This window comes from Doryrhamphus excisus, linkage group LG17, assembly GCF_037039965.1.
Source record: "Doryrhamphus excisus strain RoL-2023G ecotype Guam linkage group LG17, RoL_Dexc_Guam_v1.1, whole genome shotgun sequence".
Classification (NCBI taxonomy): Eukaryota; Metazoa; Chordata; class Actinopteri; order Syngnathiformes; family Syngnathidae; genus Doryrhamphus; species Doryrhamphus excisus.
The window spans coordinates 4332417-4351391 of NC_136373.1; the positions used below are offsets into that span (position 1 = coordinate 4332417).

At 37.9% G+C, this 18975-nt stretch overlaps 1 protein-coding gene across 2 annotated transcripts in view; it reads right to left on the reverse strand.

Annotated features, from left to right (window-relative positions):
• Positions 1 to 903: 903 nt before the first annotated feature.
• Positions 904 to 18975, reverse strand: part of prex1 (phosphatidylinositol-3,4,5-trisphosphate-dependent Rac exchange factor 1) — a 101714-nt gene continuing 83642 nt past the window's right edge. Inside the window, exons 25-41 of one of the 2 annotated variants that reach the window (XM_058084029.2) lie at positions 15704 to 15971; positions 14057 to 14278; positions 11035 to 11123; positions 9718 to 9800; positions 9413 to 9503; positions 9196 to 9324; positions 9076 to 9117; positions 7670 to 7887; positions 7431 to 7533; positions 6876 to 7019; positions 5448 to 5562; positions 4672 to 4738; positions 4535 to 4579; positions 4098 to 4273; positions 3909 to 4011; positions 2423 to 2490; positions 904 to 2334 (exon numbers count right to left, since the gene is read on the reverse strand). In XM_058084029.2, coding sequence (XP_057940012.2) covers positions 2292 to 2334; positions 2423 to 2490; positions 3909 to 4011; positions 4098 to 4273; positions 4535 to 4579; positions 4672 to 4738; positions 5448 to 5562; positions 6876 to 7019; positions 7431 to 7533; positions 7670 to 7887; positions 9076 to 9117; positions 9196 to 9324; positions 9413 to 9503; positions 9718 to 9800; positions 11035 to 11123; positions 14057 to 14278; positions 15704 to 15971 — 2006 coding nt within the window. In that variant the 3' untranslated portion in view covers positions 904 to 2291. The remainder of the gene's footprint in view (positions 2335 to 2422; positions 2491 to 3908; positions 4012 to 4097; positions 4274 to 4534; positions 4580 to 4671; positions 4739 to 5447; positions 5563 to 6875; positions 7020 to 7430; positions 7534 to 7669; positions 7888 to 9075; positions 9118 to 9195; positions 9325 to 9412; positions 9504 to 9717; positions 9801 to 11034; positions 11124 to 14056; positions 14279 to 15703; positions 15972 to 18975) is intronic. The other variant, XM_058084030.2, reaches the window with a different exon arrangement.

Consider the following 18975-nt stretch of genomic DNA (forward strand, 5'->3'; position numbering starts at 1 on the left):
CTTGTTGCTCATAACAGTAAGGCAATGTTGTACTTATAACATGCATCAATGTTAACATTTGGGTAGATTTATCATGATAAAAATAAAAAATATAAAATTATAATAGAACAATGAAAACAAATTAATTTCTTTAAAAATTGTGTATTAACATTCGGATGGATACCGCTGTATCATGATAAAATTGAAAAAAATAAATGTATAATCGAACAATAAAAACAAATTAATTTCTTTAAAAATCGTGTACTAACATTTGGATAGATACCGCTTTAGAATGATAAAAAATAAAAAAATAAAATTATAATAGAACAATGAAAACAAATTAATTTCTTTAAAAATAGTGTATTAACATTTGGATAGATAGCGCTTTATCATGATAAAAAATTAAAAAATTAAATTATAATAGAACAATGAAAAAAAATTAATTTCTTTAAAAATCGTGTATTAACATTTGGATAGATACCGCTTTATCATGATAAAAATAAAAAAATAAAATTATAGTAGAACAATAAAAACTAATTAATTTCTTTAAAAATCGTGTATTAACAGTTGGATAGATACCGCTTTATCATGATAAAAATAAAAAAAATAAAATTATACTAGAACAATGAAAACATCATTATTGATGACAGATGGTGTGGCCATGCAAAAATGCCCAAAGACATATAAAGATATAGTGTAGTAATGTAACATCACAGCATATCATAGCACTCCCTAGATAGCATGAAATTATGGCAAAGTATTTGTTTACGTAAGGTAACTTTTACCCTTCACCCACTGTATTCAAATGGGTGAAAATTAGTCAAAATAGGCCCCATAGGAGGCACTAGAAATGTCATTTACATGATATATATTTTAGTTTTATTCAATATACAATATATATATATCCCAAGCAAAGCACTTCCATACTGGGAATGTTTTATTTCCTAGCTTGTTAAGATTTACAGTAATCATTTTAGAAACAAGTTTGTACAGTTATTGTCAAGCAAGGTCAAATTGCAATTCACGTAAATATCATGTACAGTATAGAAAAACAAACATTAGAATGATGTCAAATAGAAGGCGTCATCATCAGTCACGCTGCCATCATTAGTTGCCCTTAGGGAGTTTTACATTGTTCACACTGAAGCCAAATTGGATGAGGTTTGAGTCCTGATTCAGTCCTGCGTTGATAAAAAAAAAAAATGTGTACAACATTAAAAAAATTAAAAAAAAAAAAGAATGGGATTTAATGTGTAGCGGCTGCTTTTTAACATTTGTTACACAAAAAAAAAAAACACTTTACGTCAATGATCCCTTTGTTTGGTGACTCTACAACACTTTACAGTACTTTTAGCTAACACTGTCATGACAATTGAGCCTAGTAAGTCTCAGAACAATAATCAGAAGGTAATCCTTCAGGTAGTACATTTTAATTTAATATATTAATAATTTACTAATGATTAAATAACCCCCTACCTGTCCTTACCTTATGTGGTTTTGTTTTTTTCGTTTTACCCATCCTGATTCTGATGTAGCTAGCTCCTGCTGGGTGCGTTCACACTTGTCATTTATGGTTTGGTTAAAAACGGGTGTGTTTGCGATGCTAGTACAGTTTACTTTAAGTGCGATCAACTGTACCAAACAAGTGGACTGAGACCGTTTTTTTTAGATATACCAAAGTGAAAACTAAGCCAGCTGTACTAAAGTACACACTAAGCATATTTTTTGAGATTTTTGGTCCGGACCAAAGTACCGAACCACAAGTGTGAACGCAGCCTTAAAATCCCTGAATATGAACTTTAGACAAAATAGTCCAAATCCACACATAAATACAATAAAGAAAGCATAAATGACAGGTGATTGGTCCTTTAAATACTGTTCAATACGGGCAGCTGGAATGCTATTGGATTCTTTACAACCTGCTAAGTTATTAAAGGGATTAAAATTGGACAAAATAAATAATTTACCATCCTTCATATAGTGCCGCAGTACATGACTCACACTAAGCCTACAGTAATTGCACAGTAACCACATGCACATGGGCTTCCCCCGCCCCTAAAAAATCCAAACTTTACATCCTGCTTCCATCCAGCCAGCAGTCATACGTGAATACTGTTCATTTAAGGGGATCAAGCATTGAGCCCTGTGGAACGCCACCCCCACAAAAAAAAAAAAAAAAAAAAAAAAAAGCAGTCCGAGGCAAAAATGGGACAACCGGATGTTGGCTAAAGGTAGTTTGGTTAATCCAGGTCTTTCCTAAAATGTTGGAATAATCATAACCCGTGACAGCAGTTCTGTCTGGATGTGGAGTGTTAGAGTTCGCCATCCGACGGCGGCAAACATAGCCTGAAGAGTCTGTGGAAGGCGAAAAGAACAAACATAATGAAGGAAGTCTGCTCGTTAAAAGCCATAAAAGAGTTTTTTTTTTTTTTTTACACGGTACCTCGGTGCCGTTGGCGGCATCTGGTCCATCACTTTGAGATTTTTTGCAGAGAGCTCTACTCGGGCCCCCTGATAGGACAAAAATTGAAAATGTATCAGAAATATTTGTGAATTAAATCAGTTATATTTGGATGCTTCATATATCATATGTTTGACACAATAGCCACGTTTACATGGTGTTTTTCTTCTTCTGTTGTTTATTGGCGGTTGGAAAGCAGCTTTCGTGTGCATTAGCGCCATCTGTGGAACAGAATCTAAACCCTTCTATACGCCATTCATAAGTCCAGTTTTATTTAAAAAAAAAGAAAATATATATCTATATCAGGGGTCTCAAACTCAATTTACTTGGGGGCCATTGGAGCTAGGGTCTGGGCGAGACTGGGTCGCATCAGGTTTTCCAAACCTCCCCCCCAAAAAAACGCATTTATGAAAACAGAAAAATGAATAAACTTTGCTTTGGTTTCGATTTTCTAAAAGAAAAGCTCTGATAAAACATTCCACTGTTCTCAAATATTTTACTTTTTATTTTTCTACACAAAATAAGATGAAAAATAAATAAATCAAGAATAAAGAAAATCAATCAGTAATAAATAAATAAATATAATAACAATAAAACGGCAAATAATAAAAACTTAAGAAACCACATATAGTTGGTGGGTAGACAAATTATTTTTTTCAGATTAAAATGAACAAAGCATTATTAGAGCCCTGTAGACATGACAAAACACGACTATAGTCACATTTATACTTTTTTTATTTACAACATATTGCGCAACTGCAGGGTCTTGAGACACATGCTAACTCGCAAACTAGAGAGCTAGCAACCTCAACGGTAGCCTTCAAGTTATTTCCTTTAAACTTAAATAGCCAAAAACTTACCACTTCCACACGGATAGGGAGGATAACTATTAACAGTTATTTAACCTTTAACATGAACATTAATCAAACGTAATAATTTTTTTCTGGGTACATGATACCATACAGCATCCATATCAAACTTGCACGGGCCGCACTAACATTAAACTTTCATATCAAGGCTGGGGGCCTCAAATTAGTGTCCTGCGGGCCACATTTGGCCCGCGGGCCGTGTGTTTGAGACCCCTGATCTATATAAAACATGTGCCGAGCTTAATTATAAAATGTTAGCAAGATTGAACTTTATCTTTTCCTGTTCCTGGGTGAAAAAAAAAACTGGAGGAAGTCGGTATCACGTGATGTTGATGTTTACGTTTTACTGCGTATGCCCCATTGACTATTCTGGTTGATTATAGCGGCGCATGTAGACACGTAATTGGAATATTCCTTTCCATGTATACCATTGCTTTCGGAAAGGTCATTCGGAAAGAGAAAAACTCGTCATGTAAACATGGCTATTGATTGGTTCATTGGTTCCATACTGTATCTAAACTATCACGTGTTTTATTTTTATCGAAGTTCGCCTCCAATAAATACCAGTTCATGCAAGTAAACCTCCCGTCCTGACTTACCTGTTTCCGCATGATATCCATAGTCTGCATGATGCACCGCGGCATGAGACCATGGTTCCTAGCCAGGATCATGGCTTGTTCCAGTGTCACACATAAAGTACTCCTGCAAAAAAATCCCAGTCGGTTACGTCAACATCTTTTACACACACACGTATGAATCCGACATCATATGTTACGCCGTCTTTTGACCTCTGCATGCCCGTGGCGCACATGGTGATGTGGCAGGCTCCCAGGCGATTGCACAGCTCCGAGGACACGCACAGCATGCTGACACCTGAAGGGTGGCCGTGGGCGCCCGGACGCACGTTGACGTAGGACTGCATCAGTCGGCAAAGGTCGTCCAAAGTGTTGAGCGGGCGCAGAAGCTGCGAGAATTCGGGGAAAAAGGGTCAAATGGTACTTCGAGGTAAGTCAGTAATTTTATGCAGTTATGCTATGCTACCGTACTTGATTGTAACAACCACAAACTATTTGCGCTACAGTCAGTGCGGTCGTCTACCATCTAATCATCAATCAGGTATACAGTCAATGGCTGCTGAGGAAGTACTCGTGTTAGTTGGGAGTTAAAGGAGGAGTTAAATCTTGTCAAGCTAACGGGGGATCCACTGCGGGGAGGTTGGTCTTACTTTTGCAATCTTGGGTCGAAGATCTCTAACCTCAAGGCCCAGTATCTGTGCTTGCATTTATAGTATATATTCAGATGAAAAAAAAAAGGGAAAAAAAGCTGATATAATAATAGGATATCATAATAACGTATATTTACCTGATCGATCTTCATAGCTGTGGTGTTTGAGTCTGTCGGGAGGTTCGATTTCTCCAAATAGAAAGCCCTGCGGTTACGACAGCAAGAGTCATTTTGAGTATAGTCATTTATCCTACCCTGATCTGTGTGGCTAACGTCTGAACCACTCCTCCACTGTGCAACTTCCGGGCAAATTAATGAGTTGTCATTTTGGCTGTAACTCACCAACTAATGAGTGTAAATATTGTTCACGACGAAGCTCATAGATGCATTTTTGTAATATCTAGCTTTCGGAGAGGTGTGTCGAAAAATTTTTTTCCCCAGTTTGGGCCAGAATTTCGGTGGTCAACTTTTATGTTCTTCAACCTTATTGTTTATTAAACCATCAAAACTCAATATAAAGTAGTTAAACACATTCTAAACAGTTAAACATTCATTCATTTTCTACCGCTTATCCCCACGAGGGTCACTGCAGAGGGTGTTGGAGCCTACCCCGGCTGGTGGCCAGCCAATCACAGGGCACATATAGACAAACAACCATTCACACTCACATTCATACCTATGGACAATTTGGAGTCGCCAATTAACCTAGCATGTTTTTGGAATGTGGGAGGAAGCCAGAGTACCCGGAGAAAACCCGGGGGAGAACATGCAAACTCCACACATACGTAGATGCCCGAGGGTGGAATTGAACCCTGGTCTTCTAGCTGTGAGGTCTGCGCACTAACCACTCGACCACAACACTGTGAACTAACCAAAAAATAATGCAATGAAAGGCAGCATTTCATCAAGTCTACCTGAGTTTACGGTAGTAGGTTTTAACTTTCTCCAAGGAGACAGCATTGGTGCGCTGTTGGAGCTCCTCCATTGCGGTGTAGTCCTGCTGGGACACTCCCTCCGGACGCTCCAGGGCTGCAAAACAAAAGGCAGGGAGGATTTGATTCGATATTTATGCATCAATCTTGTCTTTTAATTGCTTTGAATGTGAATTTGAATGTATTTTGTATGTAAACACAACACCCATCTCTTTGTGGAGCTTGCCTGTTCTACCACATGGAGCTCCCTTCCTGCAGTAAAGACCGATCCCCGATAGGGGGCAATGTCCATCCTCCTATGGGCACTTTGGTTGAAGCTTGTGTTGCCAAAAGCAGCACATTCACAATCAAAGATATGAACATGAACATACAGTACTTGCAACTACTAGGTGGTGGTTTTCCGGCTATACAGTACTTGCAACTACTAGGTGGTGGTTTTATGGCCATACAGTACTTGCAACTACTAGGTGGTGGTTTTGCGGCCATACAGTACTTGCAACTACTAGGTGGTGGTTTTATGGCAATACAGTACTTGCAATTACTAGGTGGTGGTTTTCCGGCCATACAGTACTTGCAACTACTAGGTGATGGTTTTATGGCAATACAGTACTTGCAATTACTAGTTGGTGGTTTTCTGGCCATACAGTACTTGCAACTACTAGGTGGTGGTTTTCTGGCAATACAGTACTTGCAACTACTAGGTGGTGGTTTTCTGGCAATACAGTACTTGCAACTACTAGGTGGTGGTTTTCCGGTAATACGGTACTTGCAATTAATAGGTGGTGGTTTTCCGGCCATACAGTACTTGCAATTACTAGGTGGTGGTTTTCCGGTAATACGGTACTTGCAACTACTAGGTGGTGGTTTTCCGGCCATAAAGTACTTGCAACTACTAGGTGGTGGTTTTCCGGCCATACAGTACTTGCATTTACTAGGTGGTGGTTTTCTGGCAATGCAGTACTTGCAACTACTAGGTGGTGGTTTTCTGGCCATACAGTACTTGCAACTACTAGGTGGTGGTTTTATGGCAATACAGTACTTGCAATTACTAGGTGGTGGTTTTCCGGCCATACAGTACTTGCAACTACTAGGTGGGGGTTTTCTGGCCATACAGTACTTGCAATTACTAGGTGGTGGTTTTCCGGTAATACGGTACTTGCAACTACTAGGTGGTGGTTTTCCAGCTGTAATTGTCACGACAAGTATTGGTGGTTTTCCAACGTAACTTATCAATACTACAGTAGGTGGTGGTTCTGCAATGTTACTTGCAAATACTAGGTTGTGGTTTTCTGGCACTATTTGCAAACTACTAGGTGGTTGTTTTCCAGTGCTACTCGGAACTACCAGGTGGTAGTTTTCCAGTGCTACTCATCGTCAACCTTGCAGTATCCCAGTCCACCCCTCGCTAACCTCTGGTGAAGAGAACAGTGTGCAGTTTGAGGCTGCCTCCGTTTTGCAGCCGACTGGGCAGCTCGCTGAAGTGGCAGCTGTCCAGGTAGAGCGTCACCTTCAGGGTCTGACGGCTGCCTTCTACCTGGTAGCACACGGGGGAGTCTGCAGCGAACATGAAATAGCAGACATGAGCCAATGGTGATTAAAAATTTTTTTTTTAATTTTCTAAAATTAAAATTAAAATTAAAATTAAAATTAAAATTAAAATTAAAATTAAAATTAAAATTAAAATTAAAATTAAAATTAAAATTAAAATTAAAATTAAAATTAAAATTAAAATTAAAATTAAAATTAAAATTAAAATTAAAATTAAAATGGAACTGTGAACTGATTATGTGATGCATTCAATTGTAATCTGATGCATGTTCAAATGAAATAAAACCATTACATTTTATTTTTACAATTTTACAAAATGCATAAACGAAATGACATCATTTCAATTCAGTCACAGCACTCAGCTGCTCATCACCGGCAGTGTGCTTTGACTGGTTTGAATGCATCTTTGTGGCTTACTTGCAACCAGACATTCATCCTCCAGTTGCCTGAAGAACACTGTCACTTTGTCCAAGTCTGACAGAGCCGCCTTGGTGTCTTCCAGCATGGTCCTCTCCTCTTTCTGCCACAGGGAGAACAAGAGAGAGGTTCATACATGTTAGGTATTGAGACACACTGCCAATACTTAAAAAAAATACCCCCAAAAAGTAAATTTTGCAGATTTCAATGGCAAATATGCAAGGATAAAGTGTCCTCACCACATGTGGTGCTAGCGTGGACTGAAAGTGCAGCAACACGCCAATGGCGGCTACTTGCTCCAGCCACTTGCGGCTGGTCTCCTTACTGTCCTCCTGGTACTCGCCGGCGTTGTTGAAGCGATAACGTAATGCCGACAGCAGCTGCTCAGCCAGCGTGCACACGGCAGACGTGGTAGCCTGGCAAAAGATGACGTCGCGTCGCAGTTGCAGTGATGTGTCTGTAATGTAAAGGACCAACAGAGGCTTTATTCATTCATTCATTCGTGGGAGTGCTGGAGCCTATCCCAGCTGTCTTCGGGCGAGAGGCGGGGTACACCCTGGACTGGTGGAGAGCCAATCACAGGGCACATATAGACAAACAACCATTCACACTCACATTCATACCTATGGACAATTTGGAGTCCATGTTTATTATATTAAACAGGACCCATTATGCTCATTAGATGGAGTTGTGGACTCCTATAGAGCAACCACACACAATAACCTGCACAGAAAACTTTCTAGATCTTCCAGAATCTGCACCTATTCTAGCTGTATTTCCTTGGACTCACCTCAGTCACTGTCAAGCTGTCTACATATATACAAACAACCATTCACACTCACATTCATACCTATGGACAATTTGGAGTCTCCAATTAACCTAGCATGTTTTTGGAATGTGGGAGGAAACCGGAGTACCTGGAGAAAAACCACGCATGCACAGGGAGAACATGCAAACTCCACACAAAGATTGCCGAGGGTGGGATTGAACTTGGGTCTCCTAGCTGTGAGGTCTGTGCGCTAACCACTCGACTGTCGTGCATCTATGATTGTTATTATTATATTAAACGGGACCTATTATGCTCATTTTTTAACTCTTTGGATTGAGTTACACACAATAACCCACACAGAAAACTTACTAGATCTTCCAGAATCTGCACCTATTCTAGCTGTATTTCCTTGGACTCACCTCAGTCACTGTCAAGCTGTCTACATATAGACAAACAACCATTCACACTCACATTCATACCTATGGACAAATACCCTGGACTCCTATAGAGCTGCTACACACAATAACCCGCACAGAAAACCTTCTAGATCTTCCAGAATCTGCACCTATTCTAACTGTATTTCCTTGGACTCACCTCAGTCACTGTGAAGCTGTCAATTTGGAGTCGCCAATTAACCTAGCATGTTTTTGGAATGTGGGAGGAAACCGGAGTACCCGCAGAAAACCCACGCATGCACAAGGAGAACATGCAAACTCAACACAGAGATAGCCGAGGGTGGAATTGAACTCAGATCTCCTAGCTGTGTAGCCTGCAAGCTAACCGCTCGTCCACAGTGCAGGCGCTTTACTTATTATTTATTATGAAGATGCCTCCCATGAAACCATAAGTTATCATGTCAATGATGTGTTTCACTACCTGTGCATTTGAGCAAGGCCAGGAGAAGCTGGTTCTTCCCGTCTGAAAAAACGGACAGAAACTGAATGTATTAGCTAATATTAAGCATGTATTATACGTGTGTGTGTGTATTCAACAAACCATCCACAAATCTCTGCAGGCTCTCCACCAGGGTTTTGATGGAACTAGGAAGGTTCCAAGGATCCTCCTGGATGTTCTTGTGTATAACGTACCGACAGCGAAGCGTCCAGTCTTCTGTTTGTCGAAACTCTGCCCACATAACAACAGGAATGGGTGAGTGAAAGTTTGCCGGGGTTGAGCCACACACACACACACACACACACGAGCAAACATGAACCTGGCTGGCTGTGGTCGGAGTAGAAGTGCTTGGTCTCCTCACAGGCTTTGGTCATGATGCTTCCTTTGAGGAGGCTGTTAATAGAGTCAACCTGTGTGCAGGCGGCAAAATAAACACACAATCACACAGGAATGCAAACATGTGCAGCATAGACTGGAGGGCCTGTTGTGTTGTGTTAAAGGTAAGACACATGCATATACAGTATATATATATATATATATATATATATATATATATATATATATATATATATATATATATATATATATATATATAATTTTATTTTATTCCAAAAGGCCACAGACCTGGTTGAAAAGATGCTCGAGGCAACCATGCAGTTTATCCTGCTTGTCTGAGGGGATCCTCATGTCACACGGCAACTCGTCTCCTGGAAAGGAAGACAACCTTTTAACATAACTTTCATTTAGCAATCTTACAAAACAAGTGAAACAGCTAATTGTAGTGTACTTCAGGGCACATGAGTATAATGGTAATGGTTTTATTTCATTTGAACATGCATCAGATTACAATTAAAAGCATCCCATAATCAGTTCACAGTTCCACATGTCCAAAAGGAGTAGGAAGAAGCAAAGCTTATTAAATCCTACCCCTCCATCTGGTACTTTTACAATCAGTAACTGTTACATTTGTTCACTTCCTGCTTTCCATAATACAGTTTAATTTTTTATTTTATTTATTTTTTTTTTAATAATGCACCTCGTACCGAAGTACAAGGTGATATGACCATACAATGACATAATGGGTACCATAGTAACTGCCAATGTAGTGGTTATAATACTGTCTGTTACCTAATGGAACAATTATTTGTACTATTATTATAGGGTTTAGTGAGAATATATGGAATACATATTACATAAATTACATAAAGTCAAGTAAGGTCCTGCAGTTCCTTGGATGTTGTTGTGGGGACTTTTGTGACCTCTTGGATGAGTTGTCGCCGCGCTGTGGTTGGCTGGCCACTCCTGGGAAGGTACTTAACAGTACCATGTTTTCGCCATTTGTGGATAATGGCTCTCACTGTGGTTGGCTGAAGTCCTAAAATTAAAAACTTGCTAAAACTAAATGGATTTATATATTTAATATATTGATATATTATATAATATATATTAAATATTTAATATTATATATTTAATATTTTTTAATTAATTTTTTTTTATATTTTTACTGGTTTTTTTAAAGTGTTTTAAAAATTACTTTATCACACACAGTCATGTACTGTAGGTTTGGATTTTTTTTTTCTCCCTTAATAATAATACAAAGTTTTACAAAGATTTGGGCAAAAAATGTGGTCACTATGGGGATTCCTATTACAAATAAGATTATAGCTTATTATAGCTAATTATTATTGTATGGTTCATTTATTTCCATATATATATATATATATATATATATATATATATATATATATATACATATATATATATATATATATATATATATATATTGTGGCTTTAAAGTGTGATGTGAAAGCACCTGAGAGCAGATAAGCGTATTGTTTGTGTTCATGTTTGTTGCCAATCCAGTGACACAATTATTGTTGGCTCACACAAAGATCCAAAACGGCGAGGAGCCGAGCAGATATATAAAAAAAAAATACCTACCCGATCCCATCTCGTCACTCCCCAGGTAGGAGCTATTACTCCGCACACTTGTGTAGGACAGGACAGAATCCCGGTTGCTGTTGCATTCACTGACAAATAAACAAAAAGAAAAACAACCACATGATTAAAATGATGAATAACATTGTACCGTCGCTTGTAATGTTTGCTTGGGTTTGAAAGCAGCACAGGCAACCACACCTGAGATGCTACCTGCTGGTTTCTGCAGCTCTTCTCTGATGCTTATTAGCTTATCTTTGGCCTCCTACGATGCTATTGGTGTTACTCAGTTCAGTTGTAGTTGCAGCCATAAAGCTCAGGGCGCATTAAAATTCCGTGCTTTAAAATGCGTCTTATAATTAAATTGTCAAGCGATGTTGTGACTGTAAATGCCGCTTTCCTGATTTACAGTACAGACTAAAAGGTAATGATACGCTTCACCAACAGAAGAGACTTTCATTAGAGTGTACACATTTGCCTGGTACTTGGATACATGGAAAATAAGAGCTTGGAACACAAGCTATGGGTTTTTTTTTTATTGGCGAAACTCTGAAGGTTTTCCAGGGGAGGAGTAAGGCCACCATAACGTACACTGGCATAATCCAGGCTTCAGATACTGAATTTAAAACTCAAGGGCCGAGGATGAAAAATCTGTACATGTTGGCAGGTCTGCAATGACAATAAAGCTTTCGAACATGTCCAAATCTTTATTTATGTGACTAAAAAAAGATGAAATGGGTGCATTTTCGTCGTTGCTGCACACGTACTGGCAAGCGTTCCAGTAACGACAATAGACTAATTAACTAAATTGATACTATTTGCTATAAAAGACATGAGTGAATGCGCTATAATGCCCGAAGGAACGTTTTAACACAGAATACAACAATCAACCCGTCAAAACTGTAGTTGTTGCAGCTGGGTTGCATTGTATTGGTAACTGCTATGTGACGTTTGGATCGATATGCAATTTTTGGGAAATAATTTTTAAGAGACATTTCACATCACAAGCACTTAAAATAGGGAAACAAAAGGCTACTATATGTTAAGAATAATTTCCTAAAACAAAACACTAAAGCGGGCTGCACGTTGGTCGAGTGGTTCGCACACAGGTATCGCAGCTAGGAGACCCGAGTTCAATACCACCTTCGGGCATCTCTGTGTGGAGTTTGCATGTTCTCCCCGTGCATGCGTGGGTTTTCTCCGGGTACTCCGGTTTCCTCCCACATTCCAAAAACATGCTAGGTTAATTGGCGACTCCAAATTGTTCATAGGTATGAATGTGAGTGTGAATGGTTGTTTGTCTATATGAAGACAGCTTGACAGTGACTGAGGTGAGTCCAAGGAAATACAGCTAGAATAGGTGCAGATTCTGGAAAATCTAGAAAGTTTTCTGTGCGGGTTATTGTGTGTAGCTGCTCTATAGGAGCCCAAGGTATTTGTTCATAGGTATGAATGTGAGTGTGAATGGTTGTTTGTCTATATGAAGACAGCTTGACAGTGACTGAGGTGAGTCCAAGGAAATACAGCTAGAATAGGTGCAGATTCTGGAAAATCTAGAAAGTTTTCTGTGCGGGTTATTGTGTGTAGCTGCTCTATAGGAGCCCAAGGTATTTGTCCATAGGTATGAATGTGAGTGTGAATGGTTGTTTGTCTATATGAAGACAGCTTGACAGTGACTGAGGTGAGTCCAAGGAAATACAGCTAGAATAGGTGCAGATTCTGGAAAATCTAGAAAGTTTTCTGTGCGGGTTATTGTGTGTAGCTGCTCTATAGGAGCTCAAGGTATTTGTCCATAGGTATGAATGTGAGTGTGAATGGTTGTTTGTCTATATGAAGACAGCTTGACAGTGACTGTGCGGGTTATTGTGTGTAGCTGCTCTATAGGAGTCCACAATTCAATCTAAAGGGTTAAAAAATGAGCACAATAGGTCCCGTTTAATATAATAATAATCATTATAGTTGCATGGCAGTAGAGTGGTTAACGTGCAGACCTCACAGCTCGGAGACCCGAATTCAATTCCACCCTCGGCCATCTCTGTGTGGAGTTTGCATGTTCTCCCCGTGCATGCGTGGGTTTTCTCCGGGTACTCCGGTTTCCTCCCACATTCCAAAAACATGCTAGGTTAATTGACGACTCCAAATTATCCACAGGTATTGGACAGCTTGAATAGGTGCAGATTCTGGAAGATCTAGAAAGTTTTCTGTGCGGGTTATTGTGTGTACCTGCTCTATAGGAGTCCAATTTGTATTTGTCCATAGGTATGAATGTGAGTGTGAATGGTTGTTTGTCTATATGTGCCCTGTGATTGGCTGGCCACCAGTCTAGGGTGTACGCCGCCTCTCGCCTGAAGACAGCTGGGATAGGCTCCAGCACCCGGTAGAAAATGAATGAATGAATGAAACACTAATGCAAGCCGCTAGTACTCACAGAAACTACTATCTATTGTGTATTATGCTACAGAATTAGTCCCATTTATTATGTGTTTCATCTCCGTTTCGTCTCATCACTGCACAAGATGGCTAACTGACGCTACATCCACACTCCATGTGCCTGTTTATCTTGAATTTGTAGTCCATACAACAAGTAAACAAACACATCTTAATGCGATGAGGTAGTCACACATGCTGCAGCTCGAGGTTTAATGACTGGGCAGGCAGGCAGGCAGGAGGACTCGCCCCAAAAAAAAAAAACAAAAAAAAAAAACGCTTGGCTCTATTATAGACGGGCCCACCACACCAACAACCAATAACTACGTCTTAGTGGGTGGTGGCGCAGTACTACACTTAAGTGTAGTACTACACTTAAGTGTAGTACACGCAACCATCTTGAGTGAGCTCACAACAAGCAAATTACATAACCAGATTAGACCCCAAAAAAAACATTTAAGTCATTTTTAGTCCTTGGATCTTAAATTAAAATGAACAACATCTGGAATCAATCACAGAATGCAAAACGGGGAGGGTAAATGAGTAGTATTATGGTTGGGAGGGGGGTGTTAGTAAAGGAGCTTGTGTTGGTCCCCACCTGTAGGAGTCCCTGTAGCTCATGGTGTCATGACCCGAGTCTTCCTGGTCCTCCTCGTTCACCTTAAAGCAAACTCTCTTGATGCCACCTTGCTCCACTTTGTCCTGGTCGCAGTTTTCCTCACAGGGGCCCAGCGAGGGCGGCTGGCCCGTTTCGTAGACGGCGGTCTCCGTCCCTACGCCCGGTTGGGGTTGTGTGGGCTCCATGATGGACGACAGGAGGCTGGGGGAGTGACGGAATAAAAGATGTGTTCTATTTCTTTCACATGACTCGTGTATTTGTTGGAATAAGCTAACACATCTATTACTACAAATAGGTGATAATTTGTCCAAATATGCAATATAATTTAATATGGTAATGGTTTTATTTCATTTGAACATGCATCAGATTACAATTGAATGCATCACATAATCAGTTCACAGTTCCACATGTCCAAAAGGAGTAGGAAGAAGCAAAGCTTATTAAATCCTACCCCTCCATCTGGTACTTTTACAATCAGTAACTGTTACATTTGTTCACTTTCTGCTTTTTTTAAAACTTAACTTTGATTTAATTTAATTTAATTTAATTTAATTTAATTTAATTTAATTTAATTTAATTTAATTTAATTTAATTTAATTTAATTTAATTTAATTTAATTTAATTTAATTTAATTTAATTTAATTTAATTTAATTTAATTTAATTTAATTTAATTTAATTTTTAGTTTAGATTTAGTTTGGTTAGTTTTAGTTTGGTTAGTTTTAGTTTAGTTTTTCATTTCATTTCGTTTTTTGTTTCATTTCATTTCGTTTTTTGTTTCGTTTCGTTTTTCGTTTCGTTTCGTTTCGTTTAGTTTTTCGTTTCGTTTAGTTTTTCGTTAAATTAAATAAAATTAAATAAAATTAAATAAAATTAAATAAAATTAAATTAAATTAAATTAAATTAAATTAAATAAAATAAAATAAAATAAAATAAAATAAAATAAAATAAAATAAAATAAAATAAAATAAAATAAAATAAAATTAAATTAAATTAAATTAAATTAAATTAAATTAAATTAAATTAAATTAAATTAAATTAAATTAAATTAAATTAAATTAAATTAAATTAAATTAAATTAAATTAAATTAAATTAAATTAAATTAAATTAAATTAAATTAGGTTTGGTTTGGTTTAATTTAATTTAATTTGGTTTGGTTTACTTTAATTTAATTTAGTTTAATTTGGTTTGGTTTAATTTAATTTAATGTGGTTTGGTTTGGTTTAATTTAATTTAGTTTAATTTAATGTGGTTTGGTTCAATTCAATTCAATTCCTTTCTGCTTTTTGCTCCCTTCTCCAAGTGCTGTGAGGCGTTCAGGTACAATTTATACTATGATATGTCACAATACATTTGCCTTGTTTGTGTTCACACTCTTTCTTGGGACACATACACACACATACACACACACACACTTACACAATGTCTGTGTATCCTCTCTGGAACTGATGATGTGAGCTTGATAACGTTTTCCACAAAGTTTTCCAAATACCATTGTGGGGGGGGCGAGACAAAAATGTTGTCCTTGCATATAAACAGCAATGCCCGAGTTTTGATAACCAGATTGAGTCTACACTTCCTGTCGAACGACGGATAAGAAGAACAAAACCTTGTAAGCGTACTCACACGTCTATCTGAGCCACGTATTGCCGCATTTCCCTGACGGCGACGTCCAGGCGGCTGTATAAGTGAAGATACGCGTCCTGCGTCTCCGTGTCCTCCTGTTTGAGCAAGAAGCTCAAACCTCCTTCTCCTTGACTCCGGCTCTCCATCAGGCTTTCCTCTCCGTTCACGGACTCGTCTCCGTCTTCGCCGTCCAGGCCTGATGAATTCCAGGAAGCAGCTCCCATGCTTGTTACACAATGCTGTGTGTGCGACATGGGGTTCAGTTGGGCTGGAGGGGTCAAGAAGAACAGAGTTAAGATTAGATTAATGGATTAATTAATAGATTAATTTTTTTTATGTCTAACTTTTTATACCTGACTGCTGTGAATGAATGAATGTTGTATTTTTATGTATCTTTTAATCTGTTTACTTACTTTTATTCAACTCCATTCTTCTGTAAAGTGTCTTTGAGTATTTTGAAAAGCGCTATACAAATAAAATGAATTATTATTTATTATTTATTATATATAATATTCTAATATTATTATATTATATAAACAATATTTTTTATTATTTATTTATTTATTAAATGAGATGATGAGATTAGAGAAAAGTGAAGGAAATATGACAATACAGTAGTTGAAAACCCAATGTAATATTTAGTAGAGTAGCATGGATGACTATTCATTTTTAACCTTCCTCTTGTGTTAGGTTTCTGGTATCATCTATTATGTTAACGGATCGGTTTTGACCCGTGTATTACATCAGCTATAAAATATACTAAAAACAATAAGTTACCATTAAATTTGCTTCTCATGTCTTGGTTACCTTCTTCGGCTTCCTCATCCATAAAAATATTGGTTTTAATATTTTTGGTGTGGGCATGGAGGCCTTTTTTGTCACTATACCCCTCCATTTGAATTTCCAAAAATGGTAAAATGAACGTCAAAAGAATCATATTAATAAATTGAAGGTTATTTTGTTACCTGGTTATTACTGAGGGCTATAGAACATATCTCTTAAATCAATTAGTTTGATTTATTTTCTCATTTTAGTATTAATCAATAAAGAAACATCTATGGCAGGGGTCTCAAACTCAATTTACTTGGAGGCCACTGGAGCTCGGGTCTGGGTGAGACTGGGCCGCATCAGGTTTTCCAAAAAAAAAACAAAAAAAAAAAACGCATTTATTAAAAAGAAAAGAATGTTAAAAACTTCGCTTTGGTTCCAATTTTCTACAAGAAAAGCTCTGATAAAACATTCCACTGTTCTCAAATATCTTACTTTTTATTTTTCTACACAAAATAAGATAAAAAATAAATAAATCAAGAATAAAGAAAATCAATCAGTAATAAATAAATATAATAATAATAATAATAATAAAACGGCAAATAATAAAAACTTAAGAAACCACATATAGTTGGTGGGTAGACAAATTATTTTTTTCAGATTAAAATGAACAAAGCATTATTAGAGCCCTGTAGACATGACAAAACACGACTATAGTCACATTTATACTCTTTTTATTTACAACATATTGCGCAACTGCAGGGTCTTGAGACACATGCTAACTCGCAAACTAGAGAGCTAGCGACCTAAACGGTAGCCTTCAAGTTATTTCCTTTCAACTTAAATAGCCAAAAACTTACCACTTCCACACGGATAGGGAGGATAACTATTAACAGTTATTTAACCTTTAACATGAACATTAATCAAACGTAGTAATTTTTTCAGGGTACATGATACCATACAGCATCCATATCAAACTTGCGCGGGGACGCACAAACATTAAACTTTCATATCTAGACGGGGGCCTCAAACTAGTGTCCTGCGGGCCACATTTGGCCCACAGACCGCGTGTTTGAGACCCCTGATCTATGGTGTTGGGGTGAATTTTGACCTATATGTATTAATGTCAAGAAAAAGTAGAAAAAGTTATTGTTTTCAGCAACAGAACTTTAGTATAAACTTGGTTCCCTGTACTTGTTGCCATTCTTTCCATGATCCAAATTGAAAGTGAAATCAGCCAATCAAATGAGTGAATTCACCTCACATGTCTGGACATTGTTTTTATGCTGGTATACTGGAAAAACCGGTCAAAATGAGAATCCCCTGAAGCTTACATGATGAGAAGAGGAGCTGGTTTTGGCTAATTGTACACTTATGATTTCAGTTGTGGCTCAAAATATTGCTTTATAGTCATATTATTAGAACAATAGTGGTCATAATTTCAACCAGACCATTTCAAAATGTAGTAAAAAAAATTTTGTTTGTTTTATTTTGTTGAAATAGAGTTTCCTGACAAAGTCTAAAAGCGTTGATGCGATAAAAATTTTTTTTATGTGATTCTTTTTATGCATTAAAATGTAAAAACAGGTCTAACACAAGAGGAGGGTTAATGGAACCGATTAAAAAGTTGAACAATTCCAGAATAGTACAAAATACAATACGGTATTACAAAGTAGGTCAAAGTAGAGTAAAGTGGAGTACAGTAGAATATATCATAAGAGTTCAGACAATTTCTTTGTGGTTTGCGGTGAGCCTCGACTGTCTGACATGACTATTCAGTCCAGATGTTCCAAACAAAGATGGAGTAACAACACGTTCTCTCGACTTCCATTTGTGTTTCTATGAACATACTCAGCTGACACGCGGGCTTAAATCCAATGTTTGCTTAGTTTACAAGACAAAACAAGCTGCGGTAACCTGAGAAATCCCAACTCTCCATGAAGTGGAAGCTTCTAGTAGCTTTGGAGCCGATGCGCCTTCTATGACCGATACGAATACATGTACCGTATACGCTTTGACATTGAACAGTACCCGTTTGGAAAGTCTGTTAACGAGATGAATGACAACATCTGCGCTTAGCAACAGCTGGGCAGATGTCTGATGGAGAACATGCAAAGATGCCAAGAACTTTAAGAGAGACGTTGTCTAGACGTTCATCACAACTAGGGGTGTGTATTGGCAACAATCTGGCGATACGATATTCGCGATATATCACAATACTGTTAACGATACTGTTAAGGCCATATTTTTTTGTTTTTCTTGTAGTTAAAGATTATTTCCCGGAAAAACTGAATTACACCAGCAATATGCACGGGCGGCACGGCGGTCGAGACCTCACAGCTAGGAGACCAGGGTTCAATTCCACCCTCGGCCATCTCTGTGTGGATGTTTGCATGTTCTCCCCGTGCATGCGTGGGTTTTCTCCGGGTACTCCGGTTTCCTCCCACATTCCAAAAACATGCTAGGTTAATTGGCGACTCCAAATTGTCAGCTTGACAGTGACT